Source organism: Balaenoptera musculus, chromosome 15, assembly GCF_009873245.2.
Source record: "Balaenoptera musculus isolate JJ_BM4_2016_0621 chromosome 15, mBalMus1.pri.v3, whole genome shotgun sequence".
Lineage (NCBI taxonomy): Eukaryota > Metazoa > Chordata > Mammalia > Artiodactyla > Balaenopteridae > Balaenoptera > Balaenoptera musculus.
Genome location: NC_045799.1, coordinates 65,503,359 through 65,524,255, shown reverse-complemented (window position 1 = coordinate 65,524,255; position 20,897 = coordinate 65,503,359). Strand labels below are relative to the sequence as shown.

The 20,897-nt window shown below is 39.4% G+C and overlaps 1 protein-coding gene across 1 annotated transcript in view; it reads right to left on the bottom strand.

Annotated features, from left to right (window-relative positions):
- LOC118881087 (acyl-coenzyme A synthetase ACSM1, mitochondrial) overlaps positions 1-20,897 on the bottom strand; it is a 46,240-nt gene extending 25,343 nt beyond the window's left edge. The window contains exons 1-7 of the mRNA XM_036825521.1: positions 20,781-20,897; positions 17,530-17,772; positions 7,884-8,094; positions 5,383-5,590; positions 3,692-3,832; positions 2,739-2,898; positions 735-814 (exon numbers count right to left, since the gene is read on the bottom strand). Of these exons, the coding sequence (XP_036681416.1) occupies positions 735-814; positions 2,739-2,898; positions 3,692-3,832; positions 5,383-5,590; positions 7,884-8,094; positions 17,530-17,721 (992 nt within the window). The 5' untranslated portion in view covers positions 17,722-17,772; positions 20,781-20,897. The remainder of the gene's footprint in view (positions 1-734; positions 815-2,738; positions 2,899-3,691; positions 3,833-5,382; positions 5,591-7,883; positions 8,095-17,529; positions 17,773-20,780) is intronic.

The following is a 20,897-nucleotide window of genomic DNA, read 5'->3' as shown; positions in this document are numbered from 1 at the left end:
GTACATGTTCAAAAATTCAATGCAGCATTAATCAATAGTCCCAAACTGAAAACTACCCAAATGCCCAATAATAGCACTGATTAAAAATGTGCTACTTTCATTAAATGTAATGTTATACAGCAATGAAAATTAACTCCAGCATTATTTAACAACACAGACACTTCTTAGAAACATAATGTTGAAAAAAGAAGCCAGATATTACGGAATAATGTACGATTACATGAAGTTCAAAAGCAAGTAAAGTAATTTGTCTAGGGATATTTCCTATGTAAACTATGAGGGAAAATAAGGAAACGAACACCATAAAAGCCAAGGTAGTGGATTCCTTTAGTGGAGATGGAGAGGCATGAGGAGGTCTCTGGGGCCACTGGCCATGTTCTATTTCTGTGCCTTGGGTGAGCGGTTGCATAAGTGTTTTATTTTCGACAATTCATTAATCTGTAAATGCATATCATATACTTTTCTGTATGTTTATTTCACAACAAAATGTGTGTAAAAGTAAAAACCCACAATGATGCAAGGCTCACTGAGTGTTTCATTTGGTTCTCTGAATCCTGTTTAAAGAAATAATTAGACTAGCTGCTAAATATCACCACCAACATTTATGCCCCCCCCCACACACACACAGTATCCTCAAAGAACCATAGCTAAAATCAGTCAGACCACAGTGCATCACATAACTTAAAATCCTACCCGAAGATTCCTGTTACCAACCGCAGCCACTTCTACCATACCTGGTGGAATTCTGCTGCAGAATCATTCGAAATACAGAGGGCGCAGCAAAGCATTGAGTAATAGGGTATTTGAATAAAGTCTAGAGAGTTAGGAGAGAAAAAATTTTATTTTTACAATTAAGATTTAAAATATAGATTTGTTATTAGCATTTTAACTCTGACCTCTCCTCTAGGAGAGCCCATTTATTCATCTGTTAATTCTTTCAGTGTACTTAAATTGAGCATGAATTTCGTACGTGGCATGTGTCAGGTACTATTGGCGCAACACAAGGAAGTCTAAGTTGAGGGGATGGGTAGGGAGGGAATGAAGGGAAAGTTTTGTTTTGTGAATTTGAATAGGAAATTTTTAATTTAACATTTTTCGTTTTAGTCACTATCTCCCATCTTCAATAGGAGAGACTGAAACCAAGTAATTTTAAAAGTTTATTTTTAAAAATTCACGAAAGTAATAAGTGTAAAGTAAATTAAACAATTAAACTTTCAAATGCAGGGATGGGGGTAAATTTGTAGACTCAATTCTTTGAAATCATTCAAGCTTAAAATACACTGAGACTCTGGGGACACCCCTTGTAGGGGAAGGAGAATTAGACCTGGTGGGGGAAGGAGAGAGGTGGAGTCAGTGTGGCTTGCACAGTTTTATGCCTCAGAGGCTGGCAGGATGCAGGCAGAAAATAATGACGGAGAGGCGGATATTGACACAGGGACAGGGAGTGAGAAGTGGGAGGTACAGTTTCAGGTGCTGGAGGGATGATCAGATGAACTTAACCAACCAGCAGAAAAACAGGGGGGAACTAGCCTGGAGAGAGAAGACTGGACAGTTTTGAGAGCCACCTGAGTAGATGTACCTGCTGGAGAAATGGAAGTAAAGGCAGCTGCTTAGAGGGGAGGGACAGTTGAGGGCAGAGCCTTGGATGACTGCGGTGCTCAGAGCTAAGCTGGGGGAACAGGCGGTAGCTGTAGCAAGTGCAGAATGTGCTATGGAGCAATTTGACCTTAAGGGAGGAGAGACGGGGCTGGTCCAAGGTGTACCAGGGTGAAGGGAAGGTGTTCTTAGGATGAGGAACTTTGAATATGTCTATGGACTGAGGGAGTAGAGTCAATGAAAAGTGAGAGATTGAAAATACAGGAGAAAAGGTTTAAGGAGTTAAAGATTAATAGAGAGGGGCTCCAAACAGAAGGGCAGGGAAAAGAACAGGATCGGCAGCAGTTGTCGGGAGGGAGTTGGACGTTGAGAGGTGAAGGGGCAGGTCTGCCTCTGAGATAGAAAGCAGGGGAGTGAGTGGAGACACAAAGACAATTTTTAAGTGAAGAGAAATACGTTGAAGGAGTTCACGCAGGTGACCTCAGTTATTAACATGGTGTATGCATAATAGCAACTGCTACCACTTACTGAGTGTTCTCTCTGTGCTAGTTTCAGGGCTAAGCACTTTACACACCTTTCCTATGTCATCTCATTAATATTCCCAACAATTTTGTGGAGATAGTAACCATTAAGACTCTTCTTTTACAGATAAGGAAACTGAAGCTCAGAGTGGTAAGTAAACCACTAATAAATGTCAATCATGGGATACGAAACTAGATCTGTCATATTCCAATGCCTTTGTTTCTAAATACGTCATTAAATTGAGTAGCCACACAAATACAACATTCACACACCAGCTACCTGGCCCTGGTAGAGCCAGGATCCAGGATACAGGAGGCCTGAGCTTGTTCTGTTTGCTTTCATTTCTCAAAACGTATATTCTTGTTCCCAGGTCCACAAAGTCTGATCCATAGTTCTAGGGAAAGGTTTGGAATATGTGTTTTCTTCAAAGTTACATCTTGATGTAATTCTGATACAATGATTGATTCAGTGCTTCACAGTTGAGAAACCCAGAGCCAGGGTTATATTATACTAAGAGGCTTCTTTGCTAAATAAAGTATTTTCTCAGTTGGATCCAGTTTTTGAACTCGAAATGAGTTTTCTCCAGGAGTTTGTTGATATCGAAAGGTTCATCTTCTTACCTGTACAATGACCTTGGGATCAAACTGGGGCAGATGATGGGCAAAGACTGTAGACCCCGCTGTCCATGGTTCAAGCAGGGACCCTGCGACAGCTAGAATCCAGCCTGTGTCTGACAGGCACCAGAGGACATCAGACGTCTTCAGCTGCAGTAATTTCCTGCTAACTCCAAAATACAGTTGGCCTCAGATACTATTCTGACTACTATACTATCCTTCCCTTCTCTCCACCCCCAATTCCTCCAGGAGTTTGCTACTCAGTTGTTATCATTAGCACAGATACCAAATGTCTACAAAAAGCCTTCTCTGTCCCCCTGGTCTGGTTAATAAGGTACAAAGTATACAGAACGTGGTCTGATTTGAATATTACTAGTTGGGGGATGGGGAGAAGGGAGAAGAGTTTGGTTTAAAATTGATTAAATGGTTAACCCAGCTTCAGCCTCTATGTTTGTTCCAGGTTAGGGCAGTGGCTTGGTGTGGCTTAGTTCCAGGTATTATTTTTCCCTAACAGTTCCTGGTTGGGAAACTTCATGCCGGATTTGTCCACAATCGAGGAGAGGAGAAGACCTGTCACATAAGGTCACATTGCTGGAGCATTTTATCTTTCCCCACCAAACCCTGGAACCACTGACAGTGACACAGGGGCTTGTCATTTGTGTGGTTAGCAGAATGCCTGCTGTTTCCACCCACATCTCCTCCATGCCTGCTGTGAAGGTGCTCAGGTAGGACCCAAATGTGCCTCCTTTGTCATTCAGATGCCTCTGTCAGCAAACACTCATACATAGTCTATACTTCTCACACCCTTAGGTGTCTGAACCAAAGAGAGCAGAAAGGATAAACAGCATGGGGTCAATTCCACGAGGAGTTCTTTTCCCAGCACATACACGTACACATACACATACACACTTCACCCCAGATCTGTGGCCCAGCTTCTAAGCTGGTGCCCTCTCTCCTACCATGAAGGGAAGAAGGATCGCAGAGCAAGTCCATGGCTGTGCTTTGCCATCTTGGGGAAGCCTGTGGTCCCACTGGTGAAGAAGATGGCCATTGGGTCCAGGGTCTTTGACTTAATACAGGTGTGAACTGGGGATTCTGATCTGCAAAGGGATTCAATACAAAAGGATAGAAGTCATGTTTCCTGTTTTTCCATCCTCTCGGGAAGCAAAAGAAGCAATATGAGGCTTAGAGTCAGAAAACTGGGGTTTGCAAGTCCCGGTATTAGGCACCAAACAAAGTTTATGGGTGACTTGGGTAGGTGGACTGACATTTCTTCATTTTAAAAAATGGGGAAAATATGATGGATTACTTTTTAATTGAATAAACATTGAAATAGTATTTCCAATGATTCCAGACAATGCTCTAAATGATCTACAAATAAGAACTCATTTAATCTACAGAGCAACCCTAAGAGGTAAGTACTGCTTTTTATGCCCATTTTGTAGATGAGGGAACTGAGGCTCAGAGAGGTTAGGTAACTTACCTGAAGACATATAGCCAGCAAGTTGCAGAGCTAAGATTCAAATTCAGACAGTGTGATCCATATACTATGCTTTTAGTTACACTGCTAACCTTGTATTTTACACAGACTAGCTTCATGGGAATTTAACCTCATAAACTTGGTGTTGAGGGGTGGGAAAGAGAAAGCTAGGGAGAATGAGAGTGTAAGGAATATATATATGTACATCTGCCCTAGCATGAGCTAGAGGTGGAAGGTAGAATCCATAGCTCCCTCCGTCTGCCTCGGTTCTTGGGGAGCTTCTCCTTGGCTGAGAGTCTCTTTCTTGGGCCTATTACAATTGTAAATGCAAGCTTCCTATAGTACTCAGTCAGAGAGGCTAGAAGTAATCCCAGTGCTGGACGGAGCACTGGGTCTTGTGGAGAAATGATACCATACTGAGTCTGGGCAATTTAGGTGAGTTTTAATGAGTATTCTTTGTTTAAGCTATTTTAATCTAATTCTCTGACTTTAGAATCTAGCATAAGATGTGATTTCACTGTAATGTGTGCAGTTGGGGGTTGAAGTAAAGAGCTTTAAAAACTGTGGAAGTACTTCAAGAAAACAAATCCAGCATGGTTTGTGTGTGATATGAAGAATGTCTGAAGGCTTGCAGAATCAGAGTTTTGGAGGTGGAGGGGTCTTTCTTACCTTCAGCACTTCCCTAACTTTCCCTTCAAGGTGTCCCTATAGACACCCACCCCCTAAGACATGGAAAGTGTTTGCTCCCAAAGCTGCCTGTCATTTTTTTCCCAGTCTCAAGTTTCACCTTAAAAATTCATCTTAACCTTTCATTCAACTTCTTTAATTGCTAATTACTTACATAAAAATAATATTTCAGATTCCCCACCTACAAGGAAAATGCAACACAATAACCCTCTGACTTTACACATCTCCTTTGCACAGGGGTGATTATATTTTAGTGAGAGAGCCATAGAAGCTCAATTTCCTCATTTTATACAGAAAGCAATTGCAGCCAAGAGAGGAGAAGGAACTAGCCCAAGGTTGCACAGCAAATCAGTGACGTAGCTGTGAAGAGAGGCTCAGACCTGGGAGCTTCCTCCCACTGGCTGCTTCTCTACCAGCACTTGGCAGTGAGTGGCTTTCTCCTGCCATTCCTCAGAAAGCACATTCATCAGACCAGAAACTCACTGAATCAGTGATCGGAAGTCCAGCCACCCTTTACGGCTGTGGTCAGACACCAGGAGCTTGGTTTTCAGAGCAGGACACTCAGAGGCCACAGAATCCACCTCTGGGGCAAGGGTATCTGTGGTCACGATGCCCTTGGCTTTAGACACTTGTAGTCGGTAGAGAATGTCCTTGGCCTTCATCTGGGTGGTCCCTGGCATGAAGACGATCCCTAGGGATGAGAAAGAAACTGCTTGTTCTGGTATCTCTTTCACAGCCTCACAACCTTGGCTGTCAGACCTGGTTTATCTGCATAGAAATCCCCTAACTTCTTGATATGCAAAGTATGGTCCACAGCATCAACACCGCCTAGGACACAGAATCTCACACCCCACCCCAAACTTACTGAATCAGAATCTGCATTTTAACAAGATCTCCAAGGGATTTCTATGCACATTAAAATTTGAAAAGCCTGCCCTAATAATTTCTACTCTAAATGGGTCTAGCCAGTAGACAGGTGAGTCCTTCTTTATACAAATTTACACAGGATCTGGGAAAGATACAAGTAGGACAGTGTCCCTGACACTGCATCCCTGCCCCCATTTTTCTCCTCTCACTTCCTTCTCTGTCATCGTGAATCTCTTGTCATCTCTTGTCATCATTCCTTGTGTCATCTTGAATTTCCTCTCTTTCCTTCGTTCGTCATACCCAAAGTTAACTACAATGTACTTTGAACTTTTCTACTTTCCCTTCCATCTTCCATCACCAACAATTAGCTCAAGTCTTTGTGTGTCCCTGTTGCATTCTAATTTCTCCACCAGATGCCCTGTCCTGAATCTTCCTACTACCCACCTCCCGTATTATTAGCCTGCTTAGTTCCACAGAGCACTGACTTTTTCCCCTCCACATTTCTTCTCTTCACTAACACCTGGACCCTCTCTCCAGGAAAACACCACACTCCCCATCCTGACTTTGAGGGCACTGCTCACTCTCCATCTTTCTCTCCCACAACTCTATTCTCTATTTCAAGATGACCATTCTTCGTATAGGCTACTCCTGACTCTAAGCATTTCCATGTGCTATGACCATTCTTGGAATTTCCGTCCTTTGCTTCTACTCCTCTTTAATTCTTCTTATCCCAGAGGTCTCAACTCATGTCTTGGGTTTCTCATGGACCATCTCTTCACTATACAGATGGCATGGCTTCTCTATACTCCCTCAGCCACTACTGTTAATTCTTGATCTTGATGGATTAAACAACTATTTGTGAGAAAACATGAGACAGAGAATATGTGAGCAAGAGCACGACATATTGTTGTATGAGCATGCATTATACAACAACTGAAGCGATTCAAAAAAGAATCCATGAGTCCCATACTGATTATATAGATTCATGCAGAGATAAGCAATTAAAAAGGAAAGGAATATCTCTATAGAAGAATGCCAACTAATAAATGTAGAGGGAATGATATAAATAGAAAATCCTAATAAAAGACCACCATTAAAATATTCAATTCAGTCAAGAATCATCAGTGGATTCTCAAACCGTAAGGTGAAAGACAGCTGTGGAACAGGATATTCACACAGTCCCATAAATATTACACGACAGATTACTTACTAACTACAAAGGGAAAAGGTACCTTTACAAAGGTGGATACTACCTTTCTAAAGTCATAAAACAATATCAATTATATTAGGACAAACCAACTTTGTATATCCCCAATGTGATGCACCAAGGAAGACACAATATTGCCCTTCTAGTACCTGGGCTAAAAATGTCTAACCTGAAGATAATCATGAAGAAGGAGTCAGAAATACAAATTTTGATGGACCTTCTGCAAAACAACTGGCTTAGACGCTTCAAAATTGTCATCGTCATGTAGACAGTGTAGAACTTAGAGAAACATTCTAGATTAAAGGAGACAGGGGAGATATAACAACTAAATGCAATGCATTGGATTTTTGATTTAAACCAAATAAATGCTATAAAGGACATTATTGGGACAATCGAGGAATTTTGACGATGGATGTATATCACGTAACTATATTGCATCAGTGTTAAACTTCTTGTGTGATAACTCTACTGTGGTTATGTGAAGGAAATGTCTTGGATCTTAGCAGATGCATGCTCCAGTGTTTATCTGATGTTTGTGGGTGTCACAGTGTCTGCAACTGATTCTTAAATGACTCACTGGGAGAGAGGGCTCGAATATGGCAAAACGTTAACAATTGATGAATCTTATAAAAAAGCAAGAATGTCTGAGACCATGTAAGAGAAAGTGTGTGTGTGTGTGTGTGTGTGTGTGTGTGTGTGTGTGAGAGAGAGAGAGAGAGAATTATGACATTGTGTTTGAGAGGGTGTGAGTATAAGGGAGAGACTGGATGAGAAGAAGTAAAATAATATTTGAGTGAGTCTGAGAAAAAGAAAGACTGTGAAGAAGAAAAATTGGGGGGAAGAGAAAGCACCTAATATTTCAGGGCAAACTGGCTCTAGGTGAGCCCAAAGGTCTGCTTGGGTCACTGACCTGTTCGGATGCAGCCTACAATCACCAGCCACCACTCAGGCACTCGAGGCAGAATCAAGGCTAGATTGTCTCCCTCCTGGAGGCCACAGCTCTGTGTGAAGACGTTGGCTGCACGACGGGTTAAGTCTGTCATCTCTCTGAAACTCCACTTCACTTCATCCCCTTGGTTATTCACCCACCACAGGGCTGGGTTTGGACCTCTCTTGCCTTCCTGGTTAGGATCGTATGCTACATGTTATTTCCTGCTTCAAAGGAAAGGGGCACTAATTTGGCCAATTCACTACCACAGTCACATTCCACTGTGAGTGTAGCTCAAGGTCTGAGATCCCATTTTAAAGCATTTATAGCGCCAAGAGAAGTTGGGGGGAGGTGTGATCCAGCCAACTTCTTCTGGCCTACTGTAACCACCTCCTCTTAAGTCACATAAAACCATGAAGAGCCTTCATGTTACTTATTGAAGACTTACAATTTTATTCCCCATGTGTGTGTCTTAGTTCCACATGGACAGTAGGTTACTCTCTGTGCCTCAGTTTTCTCACCTATGAAACGGGTATAAAATACTACCTAGAATGTAGTAAAGTTCAAATTAATTATTTTAAAAGGTCAAGTGTGTATAACAGTGCCTGGCATACAGTAGGTGCTCAATAAAATTACTGTTATTATTATTACAACAAAATAAAAGAGGATAATTTAATTCCTGAATATTTGGGGAAATTATTTTTTAAATTAAGGTACCTCAAGAGGTGCAAGAAGTCAGTCTTGGAAGCTCCAGGGCCTTTTTCCCCCTCACAAAAACATCAAGTAAACAACAATAGACTAAGATAGCTTTGTAGGAATTTAGAAAAGAGTCACAAATCCACAGCAACCAACAAATGCCCAAACAATAAAAAGTCATAACCAAAATGGAAAGAAATTTTGTGGTGTTTTTGCTTATTCTTGCACCACCTGCTCTCTGATGTGGTACAGTGTAGTCAGAGGAAGCCACCCAATTCCCAGCCCCTCCCCTAGGATAGATGAAAAAGATTGAAACTTGTATGCAACATTCTGGCTTGTCTGGAGGGGGCCTTAGGCACTGGTTTCTGTCTTGACTGACTTGGAGCTCAGATGGGTATGATGGCATATTGGAGGTATCTGAAAACAGTGGTAGATGTCACAGTGTGTGGAAACTGTAGACCTGTGGTTACCTAGGGATTAGAGACTACAGACAAAGAAAGAATAGAACATTTAAGTCCCCCAGAAGAAGCAGACTTTTAAGAAAGTTAAAACGTTAATGAGCAGCCAAAACTAGAAAAAAAAAAAAAAAAGCACATGCACAGGACCAGGAAAGACACATGCCAGAGAAGACCTTAAGTTTTCATACTGAGCAGATTATTGAATGTCTTTCCCTGCATGGAGCCAGTCTGCAAAGACTGAGAGAGGAGGCTATTTTTAAAAAAATATCCAATTTTTAACAACAGATCACAAGGTCTACAAAGAAAAAGAGAAGCAGCCTATTCATAGTAACAACGTGAATCTCCAGAAACTGACCCTAAAGAGACATAGGGTGCAGTTACTAGACAAGGAGTTTTAAATAACTGTCTTAAATACACTGAAGGAGCTAAAAGAAAACACAAAGAACTAAAGCAAATCAGGAAAATAATATATGCACAAAATGAGAATATCAACAAAGAGATACAAATTATAAAAAGAACCAAGCAGAAATTCTGGAGCTGAAAAATACAATAACTGAATTGAAAACTTCACAAAAGGACTCAACAGCAGACTTGAGTAGGCAGAAGAAAGAATCAGTAAACTTGAAGACAAGTCATATAAATTATTGAGTCAGAAGAGCAAAAAGAAAAATACAAGAAGAAAAATGAACAGAGCCTAAGAAGCTTATGGGGCACAATCAAAAAGACCAACACACACATTATGGGAATATCAGAAAGAGAAGAAAGAGAGAAAATGGAGCATAGAACTTATCTGAAGTAATAATGGCTAAAAACTTCTCAAATTTGAGGAAAGGCATGGAGAGACAAATACAAGAGGCTCAATGAACTCCAAGTAGGAAAACCCAGACACCCACAGAGAGACATTACAATCAAACTACAGAAGACAAAGACAAAGAGAGCATCTTAAAAGCAGCAAGAGAAAAGTGACTCATCAGGTGAAATTCTTAATAAGATTACCAGTGGATTGAAGACCAGAAGGCAGTGAGATTATATATTTAAAGTGATAAGGAAGAAAAAACTGTCAACCAAAAATTCTATATCTAGCAAAATTGTCGGTCAAAAATGAGGGAGAATATGTATGGCTGAGTTGCTTCACTGTGCACATGAAACTATCACAACATTGTTAATCAGCTATACTCCAATATAAATTAAAAAGTTTTTTAAAAATGAGGGAGAAATTAGGACATTCTCAGATTAAAAAAAAACAACAACAACACTGAGGGAGTTCATTATCCTTAGACTTTCCCTACAAGAAATGCTAAAAGGAGTTCAAGTTGAAATGAAAGGACATTAGAGAGTAACTTAAATATAAAAGTATAAAGTTCTTTAATAAAGATAGATACAAAGACAAATATAAAAACAGTATTGTTATAATTTTGGTTCATAACTTCACTTTTTGTTCTTTCACTGTATGGAAACCACAAAAGCATAAAAAATAATTATAAATCTATGTTAATGGGTAGACAATATGTAAAGATATAGTTTGTGAAATCAATAACATAATATAGGAAGGTACAAGGGAACTGGAAAACAGTAGGGTTTTGTATGTGAACGAAGTTAAGCTGTTATTAGTTTAAAATGAAGTGTTATAATTTGGAATGTTATATGTAATCCCCATGGTAATCACAAAGAAATTATCTACAGAATATTCCCAAAAGGAAATGAAAAGAAAATCAAAACATATCACTACAAAAAATCAACTAAATACAGAGGAAGGCAGTAAGGGATGAACTGATGGACACAAAAGTTGTGAAATCAAGGAATCAATTAACAATATGGCAATAGTAAGTCATCCTTATCAGTAATTACTTTAAATGTAAGTGAATGAAATTCCCCAATCAAAAGAACTAGATTGGCAAAATGGATAAAAAACCTAGAATTCAACTATATGCTGTTGACAGAATTGTTACTTCCATGTTATGGAATATGATTAAACCAATCAAGAAAACTTTCAGAATATTTTTGCAGTAAAAATCTTATAATACAATATCAATTTAGAAAAGCAAAACCATATTTACATTAAATCCAAATTTATATAGTAGTATCCATTCATTCATTCACTATATATTTGCCAAGTTCTCATTATTTCTTAGGCACTGTTCTTAGACCAAAAGGATACAATGGTGAACAAGACATACATATACACATGTATGTAAACAGTTTTAAATGTTTATGGACAATTTTCATCTTCTTGTTTAAATCAAGTCTTTTATTTTCCCCAAGTAAAACGATTTTTTAAAGTTTTTTTAATTCCCCAAACAAAGCATGTTCAGAGTAAAAGTTCAGGCAATGCACAATCTTACTAACAGAAAAATTTCTTATGAACAGAAAAATTTCTTCAAATTTCTCATCACATTTTCACTCCCTGAAGGTCAACACTGATGATTGTTTGGTGTATAATCTTCCAGAAATTATTTCCCACATATGTGCAAACATGATCTTACCATCTTTGCCTCATATGATTGGAACAAAAGAGTGTGTCTCACCTGAGATAAGACTTATATACATACATACATACACACACACAGATATATGTATATACATATATTCATATCTATGGAAAAATCAGTCCAAAAAAAATATTCTCCAACAGATTAAGGAATGTTAGCAAGTATAAATGACTAGTTGTGCACTGTCTATATAAGGGGAACAGATTATATAATATTTCTGTATGAGTTTACAAAATGATAGAAAGTTTGGGGTATCAAGGTAAAAACAATTTTTGTTTTTGTTCAGACAAAAGTTTAGATTCCTAACTCTTGCAACTTGAAGAAGATATTGCTTAAGCATTTATAGTTTTGGGGGCTCAGAATTAATCTGATAATGTGATATTAAGATTAGCATGTTTTCAAGAAGATAAAACACAACCTTTAAACTGGATATGAGATTTAAAGTTTTATGCAGTGAAGTTTGAAGCCAAAGGAAAATTGAGAAATAGATCTAAAAAATAGAACACTAGCTAACTCAGCAATAAAAAGGAATGAAGAAGTAATACACAAAACAATATGAATGAATCTCAAAAACATGCTGAGTAAAAGAAACCTGACACAAAAGAGTGCATCCTATGTTAATCCATTTCTATGAAACCCTAGGAAAGAGAAATATAATGGCTAGTGACAGCAAATTAGTGTCTACCTGGGGCTCAGGGTGGGGATGGGTGGATATTGACTAGGAAAGGGCAAAAGGAAATTTTTGAGGTGATAGAAATGTTCTAAAACTTATTAAACTCTCATATAAAGTGTGTGAATTATATTCTAGGTAAATTATAGATAAATACAGTTGATTTAAATAAACAAAAACCCACATAGCTACTCCTTGTTTAACTAAAATATAAAGAAGGAAAATTGGAAAGGTAGAACAATTACTCATGTGTTTGATGAATGAGATGATTCTTTCTGAATATTAAAACACATAAGAATTTACTGCCTATAGAAAGGGCTTGCCTTATTTTTAATTAAAATGAAATACAAGTAGAATTTCTATAATTTCTGTAAATTAATGATAGAATATGATAGATTTCATAGAATTTAAATCCTAATTGACATAGATAAAACACTTTCCCCAACAATGATATAACTCACATTCTCTTCCATTGCATTTGTAATGTTTACTAACCTCCAGAAATGTCAAAAGTCAGAGTATACTTTTTGACCACCATGGAATTAAGCTAGAAATCATTAACAAGAAGACAATGAGAAACCCACCTCAACTATCAGGAAACTAACCGATACATTTCTATGTAATCTATGGGCCAGAGAAGAATCAAAAGGCAAATAAAAAATATTTTGAACAGCATGGTAATAAAATATGACATATCAAAATTTGTATAATGTACCTAAGAGGAGTGCTTAGTGGGAAATTTATACTTTTAATGCATATATTGGAAAAGAAGGAAGGCTTAAAAGTAAGGACATACGCTTCCATTTCAAGAAGCTAAAAAAAGAATAACAAATTAAATCAAGGAAGCATACAAGAAAAGAAATAATAAAGATAACAGTAGGCATCAACCAAATGGAGAGCAAATACACAATAGAGTATATCAGTAAAACCAAAACTGGTTTTGAAAAGATTTATAAAATTGGTAAACTCTTAGGAAGACATATCAAGAAAAAAAAAGAGAATAAACATATTAAAAATATCAAGAATAAAAAGTGTACATTATTACAAATCTTACAGACATTAAAATAGCAATAATAAAAATATTAATAACTTTATGTCAAAAAATAACTTTATGACATTTTGAATGAAATGAACAAATTGCTAAAAAAATTTAAGTTTCTAAAGTTGATGAATAGAAATCTTATTAACCTATCTATTAAAAAAAAAGTTATATCCTTTACTAAAAGCTTTTCTGCAATGAAAACCCCAGATTTTATGTCTAAATATTTCGATATGCATGCTAGTGTGTTGAGTTTGACCTGAAAAACTGCTGGTTTTTGTTTTTTTAGGAAAACAATGATAATTATATTTCAATTCTATCTCAATAAAACAACAACAAAAAATTAGTGATAACTTTTAAATTCTTTATCAAAGCACTTAGAAGAGTACCTGGTACATAGTAAATGTTCGTTAAATATGTACTGAATGAATAAATAAAAAACAACAACTCTGGAATATAAATAAGGAATTTCAGGGTTAAATTAAATCTAAAGATGACCCCAATCACCTGTGGGCCAACCCCAGGTCCAGGTGCCCCAACCCCATGGCCAGCTATCTCAGGATCCAGCTTCACCCACCAGTGGGCCAATATCAGCCCTGGAACATCCCAGGCCACATGGCCAGCCACATCAGGAACCAGCCTTGCCTACAGGCTGGCAACCACTACATGAGACAGGAAATGTCAGCCAATCAGTCTGGGGGCCAGCCTTGACTACCAGTGCACCCATGGTATTTGGCCATGCCACAACAGAAGGGCCCACATAGCCCACAGAGGGGGGAACCATAGAGCATACAACCCTAGAGCATATAACTCTGGTGACCAGAGGGGAGTGTGCTGCTGGGCCCATAGGACATCTTCTACATTAGGCCACTTCTCCAAGATCAGGAACCACTTATGTAGGAATGTTAAAAGGCAAAGAAATAAAATCATCTATACCCACAATAAGTAGTTAATGGATATGCAAAAGAAAAATATGTAAACTATGTCACCAAAAACAACAAACATGGGGGGGATCAGTAAAAATGTAGGGTGGTTAGAATGCATTTGACCTAAAAGATCATCAACTTAAAAAAAAAGCATATATATATATATATATATATATATATATATATGTCATGACAACCACAAACCAAAAATCTATAATAGGTACACACACAGAAAAGTGAAAGAAATTCAAGCATAATACTAAACATGGTCATCAAATCACAAGGGAAGAGAGGAAAAAAAGAAGAAAGGAACAAAAAAGGAACAAAACAACCAGAAAACAGCAAAGTGGCAATAAGTACATACCTAGCAATAATTACTTAAATATAAATGGATTAATATTCCAATCAAAAGACACAGAGTAGGTAAATTGATAAAAAAAAAAAAGAAGACCCATTATATCCTGTGAAGAGACTCACTTCGGATCTAAAGTCACACACAGACTGAAAAAGTGAGGGGATGGAAAAAAGTATTCCATATAAAGGGAAGTGAAAAAAAAAAAAGAAGCTGGTGTGCCAATACACATATCAGACAATATAGACTTTAAAACAAAGAGCAGGGCTTCCCTGGTGGCACAGTGGTTAAGAATCCACCTGCCAATGCAGGGGACACAGGTTCAAGCCCTGGTCCTAGAAGATCCCACATGCTGCAGAGCAAATAAGCCTGGGCACCACAACTACTGAGCCTGCACTCTACAGCCCACAAGCCACACCTACTGAAGCCTGTGCTCTTAGAGCCCATGCTCCGCAACAAGAGAGGACACTGCAATGAGAAGCCCGCATACCACAACGAAGAGTAGCCCCCATTCACCACAACTAGAGAAAGCCTGCGCGCAGCAACGAAGACCCAACACAGCCAAAAATAAATAAATAAAATAAATTAAACAAAATAGAAATAAAAAAATAAAACAAAGAGCGTAACGGGAGACAAAGAAGGACATTTCATAATGATAAAGGAATCAATCCAACAAGAAGATATAACAACTGTAAATATATATGCAGCCAACATAAGAGCACCTAATACATAAAGCAAATACAGTTGACCCTTGAACAACACAGGTTTGAACTGTGTGGGTTCTGTTGCATTTCTATACACTAACAATTAACTATCAGAAAGAAAAATTAAGAAAACAATCCCATTTACAATTGCATCAAAAAGAATAAAACACCTAGGAATAATTCTAACCGAAGAGGTAAAAAACTTGTATCCCGAAAACACATGTTAGGTACTCACTAAATCCTAACTGAGTGAATGAATGCAGTATCAAAGAGACAGAATGAATGATTTTGGACATGAACATGACCTCTCATGAATAGATTTGGGAGGCTGCTCCATGAATCAATTGGAGTGTAGTATCCTTGGAGCCTAGAGTAATATAGGGTTTAATTCCCAAGGATAGTCAGGGGTTGTAAATTGGTGGCCTGAATGAGTGGCTATATTTTCCACCCCTGAACCTATGTTGCCTGGCTTATGCTAAAAAAAGTTACATTAAAATGTTGGATTTCTAACTTAACATTTTTAATAAGTAAAATGTGTTGAAAATTGAGTCAAAATAAATTCTGTCTATTTGTTGTGGTTTGGGTTGTGTTGTTGATTAGGCTACGGATCAGTTTCTGAATGACGCTTGTTAAGTCGTAAGGGGAGGCCCAGAAAGCCAGAGTGGACTGTGGTGGCACACGCCCTCCAGAAGGTCTTCCATGGGAGCAACATCAATCCCTACGGTGCTCGTAAGGCAAGTTTCAAAATTAATGTATTCCACAAATGTGTACTGAGGGATTGCTAGGTGTCAGACACCATACGTCACTAGAGAGACACTGATCGTGATCAAGGCAGTTGGAAAAGTAGAAACAGACAGATCAGAACTGTTGTGAGAATGAATGTAAATAGGGTGGAGGTGCTGGGGGTAGGAGAAGTTTGGAGATATGGAGGAATTGACAATGACCCAACAAAGACGGGGCATTCCCTGGGCAAATATTTACATGGTGATAATCTCCAGGGGTTGATGTGTGAACTAATAAGGACTTTATGAAGATAAATGCAGAAAAAAAACCACGATGGCCTCTCCAGCCATTTCTCATGATGCAAAAGGTCTAACCAGAGTTTTGGTCTGGGCAATGATGAAAGTCCGTTTGTAGTCTGAAGGCAGAGATGTTTGGACATCATCAGATTGTGAGACCAGGTTAAACAGTGGATTATAGAATCAGACAGCCTGGACCCAAATCCTGCTCCTTCACTTATTAGGTATGTGAATTCTGTAGGTTATTTGAACCCTTGGAACTTCAGTTTCCTCAGCTGGAAAATGGGGATAGTTAAAATGTCCATCTAATCAGAATATTAAGTGCAAAGTGCTTGACATGGCACATAAAAAAAATGCTTGCCATAACTGAGGGCTCTATTTTCCTTGGAGTTATTATGGAAATTCAGAAAAAGGAAAAAGATGGAGGCAGGAAAAAAGTCCCTATGAAAGGCATGTAAGCTTTGAATACTAACATATGAATGTATGTTCATGGGAAATTAAAAATACATCAACTCTCTGAGTCCATCTCAGGTGAATTCTTTCTTCTGTACAAAGACAGTGTTCAGTGGGTTTTCACAATGTGGACATTACCAGCTGGGACTTAGTAGCTGGAACACCACCCACTGTCGACCCCAACTCCTAGTGTCACCACTGCTCCTCTCTTGGTCTGTCTCTTGGTAAAAGACAAACCAAGGAAGTGCATTTTTCTGCAGAGACCACAGGGACAGGTTTCTCTGGACATACCCTAAAGCCACACGCTCAAGTAGGTAGTTGACAGGGAAGACTCCAGATGTACTTGCCATCCTCATAGGAAGATAGATGACATGATTTTGTTACATGGTCAGATGTTCATGTGCACAGTCAGGTTGCCTGTACCCTCCCTCTCGGTGTAGCCTGAAGTCACGCCCAAGTGTGATGAGATGAATTCTAGTTAGACTCACAGTTCCAGTAGTTGAAGGTGAGAATTCAGACCAACATCAACTTGCTGACCTGTGATTAGAACTTGACACTTGGTCACAATTACTTGACTGTGTACCAGATACTTTTACCTGCTGTCTTGTTTCTTAAATGAGATTATCCCCATTTCACAGATAAAACCACTGGGGTTCAGAGAATTAAGGAAGTGTCCAGGCTGAGAATTGAAGCCCAAAACTTAAGCTTTTCCCACGATGCTTGTAAGCTTAGCCAAAAGCCATTCTTAGTTCTGTGACCCTCAACCTACGAGGAGCAAGAGGTCAGTCCTGTTCTCACCCCCCGTCATGGGTGCCTCCTTACCGTCTCCATTTGAGTCCAGTAGTCCAATACATCACTTGCAAAGTTAAATTCCTCAGGTGTATCATAGTCATTCCATCTTGGGGCTCCAGCTCCCGATAAAGACTGGCAGCGCAGGCGCTGAGGGGCAGGGTGGAAGCCATGGCAGGATTTGTGGATGTCCCAGAGGACCCGGAACTTCATCAGCCGTCGCATGGTGGAGCAGTCCTCAGGAAGCAGGCACAGAATTCTCAGGCCACCACCTGCCTTGGGAGGAGATGGCTAGTAGGTTGGTCATCGGAGCAAGAATTTCTTCCACAAAATGAAGGCACGTTCCTGGTTAGTTGCTAGAGTGATACTTTGTTTAAGCTCAATGGAATTTGGAAGGCACAACTTACTGATTAAGGTGGGGATTTCTCTTCCCAGATGAGGCAAAAAATGATGGGGAGGGGCTATAGCTACCAGATAAGGCTGGCACATATTTCTGAGGGTCTTCTCCTTCTCTTTTTTTTACCCCCTGGGATGGCGGCCATGTGGCCACCCCCTTTTCGGTAGAAACTCATGATCTTGAAAGTCCTGTACCTCATGTTATCCTTGCTCTGGAGACCTCTCTTCCCACCGAGCCCAAATGTATGGTTCTCATGGAAACTAAAGTTGACTGGTCCAGAGCTGAGCAGTCATTTCCCATGATTTTTTAATCCAAACTGGGCTAATCATAATCCCTCTCCAAAATTTGTGTGTGTGTGCTTGTTACCAAAGGGTATATAAGGCAGTCTCTCCTTGGTAGAAGCCATGAAATGCACACTTTGGAAATTGTCGGTGGCTATAATTCCTGTCATGTGGAGATAACTGCTCTGCCTGAGTGAAGAAAACATGGAAGATTTCAGAGACATGGAAATAAGGGGCAGAGAGTATCTCAGAGGCATGCAAGTCTCTGGTTCAGAACTATTGTTCCTGAGGCCCATCTGCATCTCTACCCCTCTCTTGGTAATATCCTGTACTGAATTCTATGAGCCAACAGTTTTTCCTGCCTGAGATTGGGTTTCTGTCACTTGAGACTCTAAGAATATTGACAACTATGCACCACCACACTCAGGACAGAGGAGGCTAATATCACAGCACCTTCCTTACTGGACCGGGATCTGGCCTCGGGGTTTTCCCCAGGACAGCATTCCAGGTAGCTATTACCAATCCATCACTTGACCTATGAAACAAAGTTTCTTTGCCACTCCAGATCCCAACAAATGCTTCTAACATGGGAGCAGAACGCTCATTTATTAGAATGCTTCTTGAAGTTTGATTGGGAAAATTGGTTTAAGCTAGAACTTCTGTTCTGTGAGAAGAAAGCCACTTCACAAATAGCTCTGAGGTTCAAGCACTTCATCACTGCAAACAAATAAGCCTCCTCCCCCTGTTTCAGCAATAAGATAATACTGTTTGACAATAGACCCATAAAAGAGATCAATAAAACTTGACTCAATTTATTTTCAACCTGTTTAGACTCGTAATAACCTAACCCCAATTAATTTTGATGCTGCCCTCAGAACCCTGCTACTGTCTGCAGAAAAGAGGACAGATATGCGAAAGCTTCATCCCTTAGAGTTTCCTTGTCTGTGTGGATCCTTAGACCACATGAACTAAAGTATGTCCCCTTCCTTTTTAGTGCCTGTCAATCAATAGTACTGTCTTCTGTTTTATCAGAGCATTTAAGGGAAGAAAGACCCTAAGATAATCAGCTGGCCCAGACGTTTGACCCTCATCCTTTGGAGGAAAAAATTTGAATTGCCAATATTTAAAATTTGGGACATTTCATTTAAAATGTGAATTGAAGATTTCTCTTGAAAACTCAGAAGGCCTGTCAACATTGGGCCTTTATTTCAACCTGGCACCAACTGGTTGGAGCTGAAAATTAAACGGAATGTTGTCCAATTCAACAGGGTTTCCACTACTCCCTATGTTGTTACAGCTACTTGCTTCTGCACTTACTGTACCTATCCAGCTCTTGTCGACATTTGAGCTTAAAACCCCCATTCTAGGCCAACATCCCAAGAGGGACAGGGATTTCCCCAAGGTTTCAAGGCAAGTTTAGTAGCAGAGCTAGTTCTAAAACCTGCCTGCTATTTTTTCCAACAAATACCTCTCTCCACAGGCATGAGCTCAATGAGAGCAAGAAACCAGACTCAATTGCTATATTTATACACAGGTGTTTACTGCAGGAGCCTCCTTAAAATACTCAAGGACAGTGCAAACAACCCCTTAATAGGTGGCTAAAAACCAAAACGACACCAAGAGAAATAATGAGGAAATTAATTAATCCTTTATTATGGGCCGAATTGTGTCCCCTCAAAATTCATATGTTGAAGTCCTAACCCTCAGTACCTCAGAATGTGACTGTATTTGGAGATAGAATATTTAAAGAGGTAATTAAGTTAAAACGAGGTCATTAGATGGACCCTAATCCCATATGACTGGTACATAGTGCCTTGATGAGTTCTTGCAACAGAGCTTTAATTTCACAAGCATTTGGACTGAAAAGCTGTTTATTTTATGAGGCAACATCCTTAGCGTGTTATAGGGGATCCTAGAGTTACAGAGCCAGGTTTGGCTCCACTGGGTACCAGGTGAGCGATCTTGACCACCATTCATGTCTCCAAACTTGAGGGCATAGTAGTAATACCCACTATCTGGCTTCCACAAGGATTAGCAAGATAGTCAGTATAAATCACTTAGCCAGCACTGAGTCTGATACAGAATAAGGGCTCAATAAATGTTGAGGTGCCTTCTAACTCCCAGCAAATTCTGAGGCCAACCCCTTCCCTGTTAGATATTTAAAAAGTATTTTTTAATAAAAGGCATTCACCTTATATACTGTGAACAAACTTCTGCATAATGGAATGTGTCAATTTCCAGTGTCTATTTTCTGGGTCTTTTTTACCCCTCTCGGTACCCTCCTCCCACAGCCCACCACATTCAGAGCTGTCTAACATTAAATCAATCCCCCATGTGCCAGCCACGGTGCTAGGCATATCACATGTATATTCCCATTGAGCCCTCTCTCTCGATATCACCATCCTCATTTTGCAGTAAAGGAAAAGAAGTGTCAGAGAAGTTAAGAGACATGCTCAAGGTCTGTAAGTGGCACTGCCAGAATTTAAAATTGGGTCTTCAGATTTTAAGTTCAGCATATACTTTACTGCACTGTGGCAGATAAACACACACATATAAACACAACGACCCCCCCCCCCCAAAGAAGCTGTCATTCACCTCCATCTTACCTGGTACTGTCTAGGAAACACTTGGGTTAGGTCTTGGATGGGGACTTTGTGGGTTCAGTTCTCTCTGATCGGAAGTTCAGTTCTCTCTGTGCACAGAACAGAACTTGGTCCCTGGCC